The sequence below is a fragment of the Serinus canaria genome, chromosome 1A (assembly GCF_022539315.1).
Source record: "Serinus canaria isolate serCan28SL12 chromosome 1A, serCan2020, whole genome shotgun sequence".
In the NCBI taxonomy this organism is placed as follows: domain Eukaryota; kingdom Metazoa; phylum Chordata; class Aves; order Passeriformes; family Fringillidae; genus Serinus; species Serinus canaria.
Window position 1 is genome coordinate 19,281,713 of NC_066314.1, and position 16,188 is coordinate 19,297,900.

The window sequence follows — 16,188 nt, forward strand, 5'->3', positions numbered from 1 at the left end:
AGCCCCGACGCTGCCTCACGGCGGCCGAGGGAGCCCGCGGGGCCGGCCCTCAGCCCCGGCGCTGCCTCACGGCGGCCGAGGGAGCCCGCGGGGCCGGCCCTCAGCCCCCGCGCTGCCTCACGGCACCTCGGACCGCGACAGGGGAAACGCCGGTTGGACAGGTCATGAATTTTAAACCATTCCTGCAATACTGACCCTAAACTGCTGCGATGCAGCTGACAAGTATTTATCAACACTCTAGCACCAGAAAGCAGTGAGCCACGCTGGGCCTGGGCGGTGGAAGACGGCTGCAGCCCTGGGACCGTCTTTGCAAACAAATTGACCAACAGTACGCTGTTTCCCTACTTAATCATATCAAAATGCAGTATTAATGTGATTCAAACACTACAAATTCCATTGAACAAAGGCAGGGAAAGAAGAAAGAGCTGAGCTATTACTCAAATTGCTTTTCCATTGAAAATGCTGCTTAAAAAAATAAAGGGGAGGAGGAGGAGATGTTTAGGGGAGACAGTGCGAGAGGGGAGAATGGCAAAATCTCCTGTCAGGAAACAAATTTCCTGTAAGGAAAAATGCTGAAGCTAAAGTTTGGCCACTAGCCAGTTTCAATTTAAATACTTTTTTGGACTTCAAAGGTCAGTTCAAAGAAACTAAACTGAAACAGAACATCTTAATGCTTTTCAGCTCTTTGTGAAAAATCTTTCACATAGCTTTTATTTTCTTTTGGAAGAGATTTTAATTTCAAAATGGTCAAGGATGGGTATAATTTCCCCTCCAGCAATATCTGAAAACTAAAACAAATGAGAAGGAAAGCACTCTGAACAATTAAAAAAGACAGCTGCAAAGACAGATTTATTTATTCCACATGATATAAAGTTGAACCCAGTAGGATCACTAGTATAAACATCATTTGAAGTGCTTGAAATCAAAATGTCAAATTATTGAAGTCACAATAACAAAAAAATGCTCTTGAAAATGATCCCTAAATAATACCCGGAATACTACAAAACAAGGCATATCATGGCTATTGCCTTGGATGTTTGTTTAATTTTGAGAATTTACATGATGTGGCCTTAGGTCACTACTATGTCTCTGGAGATTTGGAGTTATTTGTTATACTGGCAATTTATGCTTGAAAAGAGGGCAGAGTGAAGTCCTCATATTTTCCTTTTCTTCTTCTTTGTAAAATGATTCTGAAATGAAATCAATTTCTGGAAATCCCATCCTTCACTGAAAAGAACAGCAATAAGAAAACCAGTTATTAACCAAGCTCATTACATGATTCCTGACCCAACAAGAATATTTTTATTGGAACCAGACCCCTGGTATTGGACATTTCTTCTGAAAGAATGACATTTTCTTTTAGAGATACCCACCTGGATAATTGCTTTTTTTGTTGAAAAACAGAAGTCATTCAGCAAAGAAATGTTTCTAGACAAGTATGCTTGAAAACATACATACCTGCCTGGCCTGATTCCTCTACAAATGCAGTGCCTGATCCTCAGCTCTTTGTAACTGTACTTGCATCTATCTAATCATGACTAATCATTATTGAGTTATTCATAGACAAGGTAAACATTTAAAAATATCATCTGGTTTGGCACTACATTCAGAAAACACATCAGCAATCAGAGCCAGGGCACATCTTGTTATCCATTTTTTAAGCACATATTTTGGTAATTTCATTCCAAAATTTTAGAGTAACAGTATTCTAAGTCCCAAGGGTACAGTTGCTATGCTATGAAATGTGGTGCTTTCCAGCTCAAGTGGCAGAATTAGAAGCATTGAGGGTTTCACCATTAGAAACATTCAGAATTTCACATTTCACCAGATCAACCTGGTCGTACTGACATACAGGACTCAGCTGTATTTATGTATCATCTTTTCAGAAACTTACAGTATATAAGAGTTAAAGATAAAATCAGACAACTTACCTGAACATTGAAGCATTTTCCATTCCTGTTGGAACTGGTCTCTTAATGCTTTTATTGTATTTACTTTTTCTTGGGTAGGAGGTACATAAATTCCAAAGGGAGGTGTAGAAGCACCCACTAATGCTTTGGCTACACTTTGCATTAAACTTATCTCTGTGTCCTAATTAGGAAGAAAAAATACCCCTGTGAACCAAGCTTTCTTCAGTGATACATGAAATATTTTAAAACAAGCTTTTGTAATTCAGTTGCTAGCATTAGTAGCAGGAATGAGCAACTCCCATTTTCAAATAAAAATGTGTTCAAACTGAGGCTTTTTCTGAAAAATGTAAAATAATTTTCATCTGCTGTAAAACTTGTTTCTTTCAAATGGAGAAAGAATCTCACTTTTCCCTTTATGACTGAAAAGAAATAATGCTGGGTTAAAGACAGAAAATCTTATGAGGTTAAGGGGAGCATGGAGCTTGCTTACTTCATGCATCATTTACTTTCTATGAGTGGAAAATAGTAATGTCTTTTGCTTATTCAAGAAATTTACTCTTTTTGACTTCTCAGTCTAAATCAGTATCATGTCCTTGCAGAAATTGGATTTGAAATGTTGATGCTCTATGAAGATTACATTTGGAAGACTGTAATACTATTTTGTTTTTAAGAGACAGAAGCATTTTTCAAGTACTCTAAAAAGCCATACACATGCATTAGAAAATCATGATCCTGTTATAGAGCTACCTGATAAAAGTATCAATCATTTTTTAACATGTATGCCTAATATCCTTTTATAGTCTGAGTTTACACTTCAGAATATCAGTAATTCTCTCCATTTCATACTCCTAATTAGTAGAGTGCAAATACATTATTTTTTGATACTGCATATCAATGTACAAATTATTTTAGCTTAGCCAATTTATGTATCAGCATTGTAAATTAAACAACATTTGAGAAAATTACAGAATAAATTATGTCAAAAATCCACTTAATTGGCAGCTTAATGAATAGCATGGCTTTTGGAACTTGCTGGGAAACAGATTAGAATAAACACACATGCACAATTTTTTGTTGTTTCTCATTGAAGAAGAACTAGAAGGCACAAAAGTAATCAAAAGTTACTGTTTCATAGATCACACAGATAAACTGTGTTACTCACAATCACAGGATGTTGGAGAGGCCAAGAGTGGAAATTGAGTTCTTTATGTGATTAGACAAATTCATGGAAGACACACTCAGAGACACTGATCACTGCTCTGGATACAGCCTCCAGCTCCTAAATTTAAGCATCCTTAGTGTGGTAGCATATGGAGAAAGCCTAGGAAAAGTCCCTATATTTTTTATTTTCCTTCCCATGCTCTCTACCTGAAACACAAAGCTGGCGTACTCTGGCCCTCAATTATGTATTATTCCAATAAAGTTCACCTGAAGGATATATGCCCTTCTGATTTGTGTTCTTTAGGCTGGAAGTTGTGTGTGACAAAGCACAGCACCAGGGAGATGAGAGGAAATTTAGTGGTCTGTTACGAACAGAACAGCAGGCTGCTTCCAATCACATTTGATGGAAAGAGGCCAGATGATTTAACAGACAGGAAGTGCCTCTTTCCAGGAGACAACTGAGCTGTGGATCCCAGATAAAAATGGAAGTTGTGGCAAACTGACAGAACATCTATGGTCCACACACATCACCATGGGCTGGAGTTCATGCCTCAGCTTCTCCATTGTGCAGGCTGTGACAGCTGCCCAGAGCTCAGTGTGCAACTGTGCCTTGTCTTGTTCTCAGGACAGAGAACCTTGGGCAGTTTGTGCTGTGAGCTCAGGGGTACCAAGGACAGCATAAATACAGCCAGTATTTTCTACTGGGAGGCTTGAAGCAGTTCCTACTGGTGTCTCTGCAAGACAATTTGAAGTACCATGGCTTAGCACCACTTCTTACCTCAATCACAGCAAAAACTCGAGACTCAGCTAATCCTCGTAGTAAAGCAACAAGCAGAGAAATCCCACTTATTCCAAGGTTCCTGTTTGGTCCAACAGCTATTACTGTTAGGTTTGGTTGATAACTATATGCTACAGGAAGAATGAATCCAAGTACAGCAGAAAAGAAATCATTTCCTCCAGCATCCTTTAACAACAACAACAAATTGGTTAGCACAAATATAAAGCCCCAAATTTCCAGATATAAAACAAAACAGAAAGGTGACTCTCATAAAGCTTTTGATTGGCCTAGGAAACAGAATACTGATCTATTTTCCCAGCAATTTTTATATTAAACAGGCAGGATTATTCATCTTTTCCTTCGTGTCTTTGCAGTGTAACTCTGCCTTGCTGAAGATGAACTGTAGGAACTATGGGAGGTTTCCTCAAACCTATGCATTTTAATACACTCTAAAGCTCTGGGAAGGAGTAGTAATGTGTCAAGGCCAAAAAAAGGAAAAAATTTCAAAGGTCCAAAGTGGAGTAAGGGGTGTACTTCTCAATGTAATTTTATAAATTTCTAAATGTATTCTATTATTTCTGTTAAAAAAAATTTCTCCTATGTCGTTTCTAGAAAGTGAATCTTACCTCTTTCCAGTTTAGAGAAATATAGTGTTTGGAGCTGGTCTTTCTAGACTGTTCTTTCTCACAGATGTTTATGACAAGCATTTTTCTGTAAACAAAAACCCCACTTGAGTATTTAACCAAAAATTTTCCAATGGGATAAAAAGGGGATGTTTTTCATTGTCTAAATACTAATTCAAATTCAGGAGCAAATAACTATTTGCATTAGTACATTCCAAAATGTAAACAATTAAAACTGAAATCCTTTTTTTGGTATTTTTAAAGAGATGATTAAAGACTATTGGCAAATTACTTTTAAGAAAAAGTGAAGGTAGAAAAGAATTATATGTAAGTAAAGAAGACTTTGAATAAGGAACTCTACATCAGCACAATGTGCCTTCTGAAGTTATGGGGGAGATAGGTCTCCTATTTAATTAACAATTGCTTTATTTATTATGTTGTATTTTCAATAGCAATCTAAATTTCAATTAACATAGAAGGATTATACTTTAAACCTACCACCAAATGCATGAAACAGCATTTAGAGAAAATTTTCTTTGAAGATGTATTTGGGGATGTTTTGTATTATGTCTCAAGCTAAACTTCATAAATGTCAGCTCATGACTGGTTCCTTAGTGCAGATTTCATCACACATATAGACACCTATGAACATTCAGAAAGCCCTTGGGACTGTACCCCCTAATGTAAAGGGAGGCCTCACCCATCTTCTGTGTTGGGTATCATCTGCATGTCTCCAACAAATACACAAAGCACTCTGCAGGAAACAAAAATTTACATATATTTACAATTAATTTTTTTTTTCCAGTTAGTGCAATTTGTATAAAACTTTGTGTGTAGATTAGAAACATTAAGAAGAATGTATACTGAATTTGGTCAATTAAAAATAGAAATAAAATACATTTAGGACAGCTCAAGGGAACCCCATTTCTTCCATCAAATACTGGGGAGGAAAAACAAAAATCAAAAAATTGTCCCCAGGCCAAAGCCAACTGAAATCTGACAACGTGTAGGCTATCACGGCCATCATCCTTACAATTTTTTTGCCTCTGGAAAGGCAAAAGGTTGTTGCTGGCATATACACTGTTACCTGGATTACATGTTGAAAATGCTATGCATGTGAGCATGCTATTTATATTAAAATCAAGGTTTCACAGGCAATTCGCCATATTTGCCACCCTTAGTATTTGCTTTTAACATGTTGTCAACGGGCTCTAAATGCAAACATACAAATTCACCTTTGAAATCCAAAACGAACAGAATGTCTTAGTGCAACAGCAGCAGAAAGAGCAGCTGTGGGTGATGCTGCAATTCCATTGCACACCTACAAAACAAATTTTTCATTCAGAAGCAATGCTGCAAAAGATCATGTCATTTTTAAAGTGTAACAGCTGTATTAATTATTTTCTACAAAAAGGCCGTATTTGATTATTATGCCCTATACTGCAATATTATTTCAAAAGTATGGTGCTATACCAGAAGGCAACTGTAAAAATAACTTTTCCAGAGGAAGGCCGTGTTTACTGGGTCTCTAGAATAGTCTGCAAACTGTGCAGAAAAATACACTCTATGAAAAGAAGGTTGCTCCTGAATATTCTGACTCTTCCTTTAACCTAGGCAAGCTATTTTTTCTGGAAAATACAATTGCCACATTACTCAGTCAACCCTTGAGTGTTCATTTGTGGTGTGTGCTTTGAACTCTACATAAAAGCTAAGCAAAAAGATATGCTTCCCCCTCATTCCTCCTCTTTGTCAGCACAAACAGTTAACTTACATCTGCAACTCATTAGAAGTTCTACTTCTTTTTACCAGTAACCATTTCTTAAAATCTATTCATAGGCTCTCCTGGAGCTGTGTGCAGTTTATAATGTCAGAAATTTGTCCCCGGGATCTTTACAGGTGCCTTCCAAGAGCACAATGCCTTAGAAGAGGCAATTGTGGTAGTTACTCTTCCATGTAGGCCTGGTACCTTAAAGAGAGCTTTTCACTCAAAGGAAGAGTGACTTATTATGATGTAATATTTTAAACTTGTTTTCAGTTCTTCTTCTATGATCATCCATGTTTTTACACATAAATATGAAGATGCACCCTTTAAACCTGCCCTCTCTTCATTCCTGACCCTGCAAGAATCGAAACACTGAACTAGAATTACTCTGTTCACAATCAGAGCATACAGCAGAGCTGTTGAAAACACCACTAAAGAGTATGTGCATGCATGCACATGTAAGTCAAAATTTACTGTGGAAACTTTGCATGTTGACACAGGAAAGTCTGGCATTTCTTCAGATTTCTGCTGTTGCTTACTGGTGCTTGATACAGCAATCTCTGCTCCCCTTCACTGGAAGACTTAATGCTTGGCTCCCCCGTGAGTCTGAGAGCAGTAAGTAGGCTCTTGGGGAGTCATATTCTGTGACTACCTACAGAAAGCCTTGACAATGAGTTGTCCAAAGATGATTAGAAAGATGGATTGGGGTTAACAGCTATGCCTAAATAGTCCTTTTCTCATCTTGCATGCTCACTCTCATAGCCAAACACACTGTAGCTGAGATTAGTGGACTAATCTATCTAATCTATATTATTTATCTCCACTATTAGTGGAGATAAATAATAACTAGTATCTGGGTAACAATATAGAAGCAAAAAATCAGAGGAGTCCCACTCCACCCTCACCCCCAAGACTAAGGCAGTATATTATTACCTCCTTCTTAAGTATTTTATCTAGGATCACAAACATACTGCCAAGAGAGAGCAAAGTTTTGTCCTCTTTCACAAGGTCTGCATAAAAGTCACTGTAAAAGAAATCATATGAAGAAAAACTAGGTTAGAGGCAATAGTGTCTTCAAAGAGGACAGTGATAAAGTGCTTTGCAGTTAGTATTAATGAAGTCAATTTTATATAAGTACTACACACTGATTCTCAGAAACCTGCTCTAGCAGGAAGATGACAACACTGGTGCCTGACAGTCTTCATCTCCCTAAACCTGTCTCCATTCTGCACTGGAAAGAAAACAAAAATGTCCGATGATATTCAGGAAACAGAGTCAAGACCAAACATTGCATTTCTCAAATCAGAGCAGTTTGGTATTTTTTCCAGCTAAAAGTGAGTACAGAGCTTTAAGACAGCTTCCTGGCAAAATCTCTTTCTAAATTAATACAGTCACATTAGATGTCCTATCCCTATTGAAAGAGTTATAAAAGTATTCTGATTATTTCTTTAAAGGATTTCAGGCTATGACTACTATACAAAACAAATATCTTTATTTATAAAGGAAGAAATTCTGGCTGTAACTGAGTAGATTAAGGCCAAAATGATGACCATGGCAGACACAGAGCTAGGTGACATTCTGGACAGGGACCTCTCATCCTCTGTGGAAAATAAAATAAACAGGACCAACCTGACAAGAGCTTTTATTTCTGTTTTGTCCATTTCCTTCACCAGATGAACGTGTTCAGGAAGCAAATGTTCTGAACCTTCAGAGCCAGTTGTTGCTGTTTTGATGGGAGGCACTGGAAATAGAATATTTTGCATGTGCAATTCCAAAAACCTTTCCACTTTGACAGTGTTGTTTTTAGTTATCTGAGATTCATCTTCTGTGGAGGGATTTGAATTAGCCTTCTTTAAGTGTGATTTGGTGCTCAAATTTTGCACAAATGATGTATCTAGAGGAAAAGAAAGATGGGTTTCACAGGTATTAGTTTCTAGTTTCTAAGCAATGTGTTAATATTTGGCTATATTTATTCACAAATGGAATACATCAGTATTCATAGTATGCATATTTATTCCTATGCACTACCTACAATGTTTCCTGACACAGATGTTATTTCTTCAGTGCTACTACATTTGTTTTCATCTAGTGAAAGGTCATTTATTGTAATGAAGCTTATGCCCCTACTTTTGACAAAGAAAACAGCATCCTCAAACAAAGATATCAAAGTGCTACTTTTTGGCATGATGTTTGCCAGCTTCAGAGAGTTTTTTTCAGACCAGCTGAAGATGTGACCTCAAATGAAGCCCCATACTGCTTCATCAGTCACTTGATGAATAACTGCTTGTTCAATTAGTTTAGACCACTGGTATTAGTTTTAATAATTTTCAATTTCTGTATAAATCCATTTATCAATAATATTTGCTTTAATGAAGAGAAACTACCTTCATAAGCCAACCATTTCCAGTAGGGTTTATGTGCTGCTCTCACATTTTGAATAGATTCAACAGCACTAAAAAATAAACCAGATTAACAGTATTAGCAACAATGAAAATCATAAGAGGAATCATAACTTACCTCAACAAAAACTTAAAACCAAAAAATCCAACTGAAAATGAACAAACTTTGATTTCTTCTAAGAATCCAAAACAGAACAAGAGTCAATAGGCACATTGCTTGAAAAGACTGGAGAGTCAAAAAAGAAAAGTGAGGAGCATGTGTATTTCACTCAATGTGTAAATGTGTGTACAGCAATGTACACACATTTACACATTGAGTGAAATCCCAACCCTGCTGTTGGAGGAAGCACACCTGTATGAATTCAGGAAAAATTTGTCCTGTCAATGTCTTGCCAAGAGATTTTATCTACACAATGTAAAGATTTAATTAGATTGACTCAAAAGCAAGACAATCTGTTCAGGAACTAGGTAAATCACATCCCCTGCTATTCTTTGTGTTGAAGTCTCCTTTTTATTATCACTGGTATTTGCAGCACTATTGGCAAAAGGTCCCATTGCATCAGCTATCATACAAACATGATTCAGGTTGTGTTAAATCCAGAAGAAATTCCACAGACTTGCAGATTACCTGTAAGGTGTTCAGGAGCTGGACTGATATGCTGGATAAGTATGTAATCAACTCTCTATGACATAGGATGACAGCAATCTGAGATACCACAATTGGCAGAAAAGAAAAAGAGGACACAGAGGGATTACGTGATACGCTAGGAGCAAAATAACCTGTTTTGCTCCATCAGTTTACCAAATGAAACTCAGCCCACAATCTGTGTATATCCACACTGCTTCTCTGACTGATCCAAGCTCTGAGTTTTAACTAACACCAAAGTGTTTTAGCCAACTGGGAGGTGCTGCCACCAAAGTGCATGAGGAGCATTTCTGCTAGAAAAAGCATAGGGACAGCTACTGAGCTGGGAAAAAAGATGGAGGACAGAACATGGAGATATGGAGGAGATCGTGCAGACTGGTAGAGAGAAAAACACTTTTTAGATATGGGACTGATTCAGGCCCAAGGTTCAGAATGCTTTACTAGGTCATATTCCACCGCTGTACACACACAGTCTTAGTGCCTCCAAAAAGAAGTTAGACTTGAAATTTAATTATCTTGGTACAGTTCTACATAGTCAAGTGCTTTTGCAGCCCTCCATGCTCCAAATTCCAGAAACACAAGAATTCATCAAGACTGGCTTGCATAGCATCAGCTCTCACTGATGAGAAAGGCCTGCCCCAGCTACTGCTGTACTACAGCGACTGAAGTGGCTCTGGGGTCTGATGCACTAATCCTTGCACTTGCATACATTCCCAAATACATAGATAGATGGCTGTAGATAACTGGTATTACCTTGATTACAGCAGGATTATCTCAGCCTTGAGTGAGATGGATTTCTCTAGGATAACAAGGCCTAAGGATAAAATGGCTTATAGTTTTATGCTATAAGATGTCGCAACTTGAAGTAATTTCAGAAACAAAAGAATATAAAACTCTACCTTGGATGACTTTTTAAAAATGCAAGTTATCCGAAGTAGAAAACAATATATTATAAACTAATATATTAAAACCTTACTTGAGCAAAATGTTCGAAGCATGCATGTCTTTAGACTCTTTAAAAAACACATTGGTTGTTCTAAAATTCTTTATATGCTTACCTTAGACAAGGTGCCATTTCTCCAGTTATTTGAGGCACAGGATCTCCAAGCAAAGTTTTTACAGTCATGCACACTGATTCACCCAATGATTTCAAGTGGTATCCACCCTAAAAAGTATTTTGTGTCAACTAAGGGACAAGTACTTTTAACATCTCTCTGAATTTCAACGTAGAAAACAAACTATTCTTTTGAAATATATCTTCATTTACAGAAACAGATGATATGCAAGTGTATCTAAGTCAATGATTTTTCAATATGAAAACAGTAACTTTGTGACCACCTGCTGAACCACTGGCATCTCATGATTGAACTCCCTCTGTCACAGTTTAAGTAACTTCAGAAATCAGTCATTACTTTGCCATAAAAACAAATGCCTTCTCCATTTCCATCACAATATGCCATCTTCAACAATCCTTGTGAAACACTCCTTAGAAGGCAAATGCTATCACTGTCCTCCAAAATGGCTGTTCGAGAGAAATCTCCCACAGTCTGACACTTAAGGCGTTGTTGCCTAATAGTTTGGCAGAATTTGGAGAACAAGATGGATTTAAGATTGGTAGGTGACCTGCAGGAAGCCATCTATCCACCTATGGAGCAGTCACACCATCTGTGGTAGGAGTGAATGCTTACTTGCACTCCAGCTAATAGAAAAAAATATCCATAACCTGCTACTGAAAAGGATGATGGAAGAAGGGTCATACAAAACAAAAGGCCAAGTGAATCAATTAATGTACAGTTCACTCTTGAAGACCTTATTGGCAGCAGTATTTCCACACATTTATTTACCTGAAAAGCCACTATTTTTCTAACATGCAGTAGAAATAGGGGGTTGAAGTCTAGATTTCAAAAGGAGAAAACATTTTAATTGTTTAAAAGAAGAATAAAAAAGAGCTCCTAAAGCCTGCATACAGTCATTAAATCAAAAAAAAAAAAAAAAAGGAAATTTTCTAAGTGTTCCACTACTAAGTAAGAGTATATTTAAGTTACAGGTTTTATAAAATCTCCTGGAGTACGATACACTTGTAAACACATTGGTAATACAGCCTATTCACTAAATACATTTTAATGAGTTTGGGACTGTCAAGAGCAGTAGACTAATACCTGTTCACAAGAACTGAACAGATTTGTGGAAGACATGTTTCTTTGAATGATGAGCATATGGCTCCTTTGTTTCAAAACTCTATAGTGTAAGAGTGCTGTCAAATCTTAGCCATTTCTGCATTCCTGATACTCAAAACAAAGATAAAAATAAGGAATTATTTTGTTAAGGAGTTTTGCTTCCTAGCTTCTAGTTTGCCCTAAATAGCTAATACAAAGACCTTTCCCCTGGGAGTACATTTAAAAAGTCTTTACCTCTAGGATGACACACAGCTTTCCATTAGCTAACTGCATCAAGAAATGGGTAAGGTGGGCAAAAACCTCAGGAGTGGCATTCATCTGACCCTAAACCAAAGAAAAAAAATTGATGACACCTTGATTCAAAAACACTGATAAGAAACCCAAACAAACAAGCTGGACCAGAACACTTGCCTCGCATTATATCAAACAGAATGCTGAACCAACTGCATTTAAGGAAGGTGAAAAAAACCAACACAGCAATTACACATATGGAATAGCCTGTCTTTAAATGTCTTGTTGTAATGTTGAATGAACTTGGGTCAGCCTTAAGATTCCAGCATGTATTTTTAGCTTGATTAAAGTGAATTTCACTTAGCAATCACAGGACATTAAAACAGTAGGAATATTTTCCTAATAGATTAATGACTGACAACACAAAGACCACAAGTTACTTACTTCAGGGTCACCAATTCCAGAATCGTATCCAGAGGAGACAATAACCAGTTCAGGATCAAACTGTTATAAAAGAGAGACAGTTGCAGCACATCTTTAGGTCCTCTTTTCAGTCTTGTATGGGATTTCAACTGTACTATAATCAGCTGTTATTTCAATTTGAACATGAACACAAGTAAGGATTCTCCTTGAATACATTACCCTTTTACACTATTTTTGTTCTGCTGGAGAAGTTGCAGATGATTGTGTTGAATATTTTAATAGCTAAAATTCCATAAATACTATTCAGTTGATCAAGGTAACATCATATCAACAGAATACGTGCATTAACTGTGCTACTGGTAATTACTGCATTTCTTAAAATATTCAATGGTACCTGCTTAACACTTAAGAAGTGCTCTTTGGCAGTAAAAAATTACCTCAAAAGCCATCGGAAGCAACACATGGAAAAACGCAGCAAGATAATCTGAATTTCCCATCCCAACCTGAAAAATATGAAAAACCCAGGGCGGGCATGTTTTCCAGTTGGAATGATCAATTTCCTAAGGTTCTTTGAGATTTTAGGGAAAGATAGGAAAAGTTAAATATGAGAGAATCTTATGAAGTACAGTAAAAAAAGCCTCTAAGTAAAGTGCATAAATATCCACCATTTTTAATCTTAAGAGCTTCAGTTCTCTGCTAAATAAGGATGGATGTAACTGTCTCCTGAAACACTTTTTGATTTGATGGCTAGGCAAGATATTCAAGTAAAAATGAATGTGTAAATTCTTCTCTCCCTTTTATTGTTCAAACATTATCACATTCTGAGCCATATTTTTCCAGCAGACCTTCCCCTGACAGGAAGGATACACACTGTGTAAGACATTTGCCAAGCAAGTGAAGCAGCGCACTTACTCACAAAGTGTTACATAAAGGATGAGATACAAAACTATTGCACTTGCTTTGTTGTGCTGTAAACAGTAGTTACCTTATTCCAAGGCAAATTTATGTTAAAACCTTTTCCTTTTCCCAGACCCACAGCATCGTAATCAGATTCTTTGAGTGATGGCCAGAATTCCTGATGTTCATAGCGGTGCCAAGAAAAGTACAAAACACTGAAAATAAAAAAAATAGAAACCCAATTTGACAAAAAGATTGTGGAAAATTACTTTATATCCTAAACGTGGTGACTGCATTGCCTGAAAGCAAGAAAATAAAACCATCCTATCCTTTTGCCTTAGTGCTCTCAAAGAACTTAGACTGTGAAAATTGTTAAAGTTAGGCCCTATGCCAAAACTAACCTAAAAATTAACATGCTAAAAATGTCTTGTAAGCATATACTCTACACAGATCAAATACAAGGAATTTTCAGAACAGCAGGCTTGTTTCTAGAAACTACTTATGTCACTTCTCAAAAAAAAAAAAAATAAAGCTCACATATTTTATCCAACTACTACTTGAAGACTTCAACTGAGAGATTCATGAACAGAGAATAGAAGTACTACCTAAATAGTGGCAAACCAAGGTAATCAAATTGCTTATTTATTTGATATTCTTTAAAGTAGAACAGATTTTACATTTTATTTTGATTTGTAACAAATGAAAAACAGAGTGACTAAAGTATCAAGGCGAATGTCTCACAAGATTCTAGTTTTAGAAGTTTAAGAAATCTTATTCTCTAGAAAGGTAAGGAATCTTTAACAGCTGACATTAAATAAGAAAAAAAACCCTCCAAACCTTGGATCTTCTTCAAATATATATTGAGTTCCTTGCCCATGGTGCACATCCCAGTCAACAATTAGGATTCTGTACAGATCAGTAAAAGAAAACATTCAGAGGAAGAGACACAGCATCTTAACCTACAGAAGGTATATATGAAAAATCCTTTCTGAACCAAAAGGAACATGACACCCAGAAAACTCTAGACATTAATCTAAACTAGTACAATGTCAAACTGTTGTTTACATATGAAAAGCTTCTCTAGAGTCAACCAAGCACTTACCTCTGCAGACCATATTTCTGTTTTGCATATTCTGCTGCAATAGCCACGTTGTTGAACAAACAGAACCCGTTAGCTGCATTCCTCTGGCTGTGGTGACCTGGAGGTCTGAACCAAAATTTTATAAATTATTCACAACAGAAGAAATTTTGCTAAGTGAAATTTCCTCACCTATTTTCTTACCTGACTAATGCCATTCCATTGCGTACTTTTCCTGCCATCACAGCATCCACCAGCTGCAAAGCTGCTCCTACTGCTAGTCTGGCACAGTGGTAACTGCTCTGAGAAAGAGAAACTCATCAGCTTAAACAAGGCACCCATGAATGCTTTAGCATCCCAACAGCAAACTGTCCTGACATAATTCTACCCCACTGAAGCTATACAAAGATAGCTGAAACAGAACCTTACAACACAGGCTCCAGTGTTCTTTCCCCTCTGATTACCAGTGATCACTATAATCTTTATAAGGATGCTCTTTGTGGAGCAGTCAAAAATGTGAGATGGATGTATTGAGTGGAATAACATGGCATCTTTGAAAATAAGGAATGAAACTCTACAGAAACGTAGCACAGAAGACTTCATCTCCATTTCATGGAACAACATTTAAGAGCAATTATTACCAAAATATAATTTGGAGGTCACTAATGGTCTCCAGTGACATTAAGTGACAAAAACAGAGCTAAAATTTGAGTAGTACATGATACTGGTGTGATACAATTACAAAACAGATGACAGGATACTTGAACAATTTAAATTACAGCATTATACTAAACTAGAAACAGAAAATTACAATATCATAAATAAATGTGAGACTACACCAGCAGCAAAAAAAGTATTTTTAATCTTCTCCTTCTTAGAAAAATGCCACTAAGGTGCAGTAACACAAATAGTTGTAACTCCCAATAGAGGAAGCAGTTTAACTTACACACCGGATGAAAGAAAAATGCATCATAATTTTCAGAGACCCTTTTCAGCTCATCCTCATTCATTGTCTGAGTGCTTTTTGCCACTTCCAAGTGCTCAAAACTGCAAGGGAAAGAGATTAACACAACACTTAAGTAAGCAACTATTAATATTTTTTAGAAGTTTACTTGCATTCCTATGTATAAATCACCATTCATTGCTTAAGACTCCACAGAGTGAGAATGTAGATTTAGTGGAACAGCAGATTCAGAATTCAGCACCTGTGCCATACTCAACATTGTGACACATTTTCCAATAATTAATGGAGGAACACTCTTTTCAAATGGATCAAAATGTAATCTGGAGGTATGAGATCTGCTGTTTCATTGAATTACTCTGAATGAAAGTTATGTTTCAGACCTGTGAACCAACAGGATCTCCTCCTCGCTTCCTTCTCTGGCAGGCACATGGACACACCTTTCCACAAGATGGTAACTTCTAAGCTGCTCATAGGAGGATGAAAGTCTTTCTGGCACTTCAATATCACAAATGGGACTAAAAATAAACAATAATTACATTGCTGTAATACTATACAAGCACAGGTAACTAATACACTTCATAAAGCCTAGCTTTTAACTCCCCATTTTAAGAAAATTCATTACCCTCCAAGAGAGATACATGAGAGTAAAAATGGAAAAAAACTTTTTAAGTATTTTCTGCTTCAGAACTGGGTCAGAAATTGATTCTAAAATGTGTAAGCAAAAACGAATCTTAAAACAAACCCAAAAAATACAATTATATCTTCTCTCACTTGTAAAAAGTTGCAATGCTTAACTACAGACACAGAAATGCTGCAATTAAAAGCTGTAGGTTACAAAGAAGGTGAACAGAGGAGAAGCAGGTGTGGGAGAGAAGACAACAATGGATTGTTACTCTGAGCACTGCAAAGGAACTCCTCTAATTTCTGCAAATTTAAGTAATATACCAATTTCTAACTGAATGTAATTGACATGTTTCAGCTGAGTGAGTATATCTACACACTTTTCCAAGCCAATGGTACTTTATTTTATAAATAATTTAATTAGCTTAGCACATTATTTAGGGGGCTACTCAGACACCTCATCCTAACAACTCTTGTTAAGGCCTCCCAGACTGGATGCCTGCAGCTTCTCAAATCCA

General features: G+C 36.8%; 1 protein-coding gene across 6 annotated transcripts in view; it reads right to left on the reverse strand.

Moving 5' to 3' along the window:
* HDAC10 (histone deacetylase 10) overlaps positions 1-16,188 on the reverse strand; it is a 480,741-nt gene that overhangs the window by 463,626 nt on the left and 927 nt on the right. For 2 of the 6 annotated variants that reach the window (XM_050969755.1, XM_050969754.1), the window contains exons 3-21: positions 15,430-15,564; positions 15,036-15,132; positions 14,290-14,387; positions 14,110-14,214; positions 13,845-13,913; positions 13,096-13,222; positions 12,548-12,613; positions 12,132-12,191; positions 11,691-11,780; positions 10,338-10,444; positions 8,619-8,686; positions 7,864-8,128; positions 7,168-7,258; positions 5,708-5,793; positions 5,173-5,226; positions 4,476-4,560; positions 3,850-4,035; positions 1,932-2,091; positions 825-1,227 (exon numbers count right to left, since the gene is read on the reverse strand). In XM_050969755.1, coding sequence (XP_050825712.1) covers positions 1,202-1,227; positions 1,932-2,091; positions 3,850-4,035; positions 4,476-4,560; positions 5,173-5,226; positions 5,708-5,793; positions 7,168-7,258; positions 7,864-8,128; positions 8,619-8,686; positions 10,338-10,444; positions 11,691-11,780; positions 12,132-12,191; positions 12,548-12,613; positions 13,096-13,222; positions 13,845-13,913; positions 14,110-14,214; positions 14,290-14,387; positions 15,036-15,095 — 1,803 coding nt within the window. In that variant the 5' untranslated portion in view covers positions 15,096-15,132; positions 15,430-15,564 and the 3' untranslated portion in view covers positions 825-1,201. Of the gene's footprint in view, positions 1-824; positions 1,228-1,931; positions 2,092-3,849; positions 4,036-4,475; positions 4,561-5,172; positions 5,227-5,707; positions 5,794-7,167; positions 7,259-7,863; positions 8,129-8,618; positions 8,687-10,337; positions 10,445-11,690; positions 11,781-12,131; positions 12,192-12,547; positions 12,614-13,095; positions 13,223-13,844; positions 13,914-14,109; positions 14,215-14,289; positions 14,388-15,031; positions 15,133-15,429; positions 15,565-16,188 lie in introns of those variants that run through there. The other 4 variants (XR_007776553.1, XM_050969757.1, XM_050969758.1 and 1 more) reach the window with 4 other exon arrangements.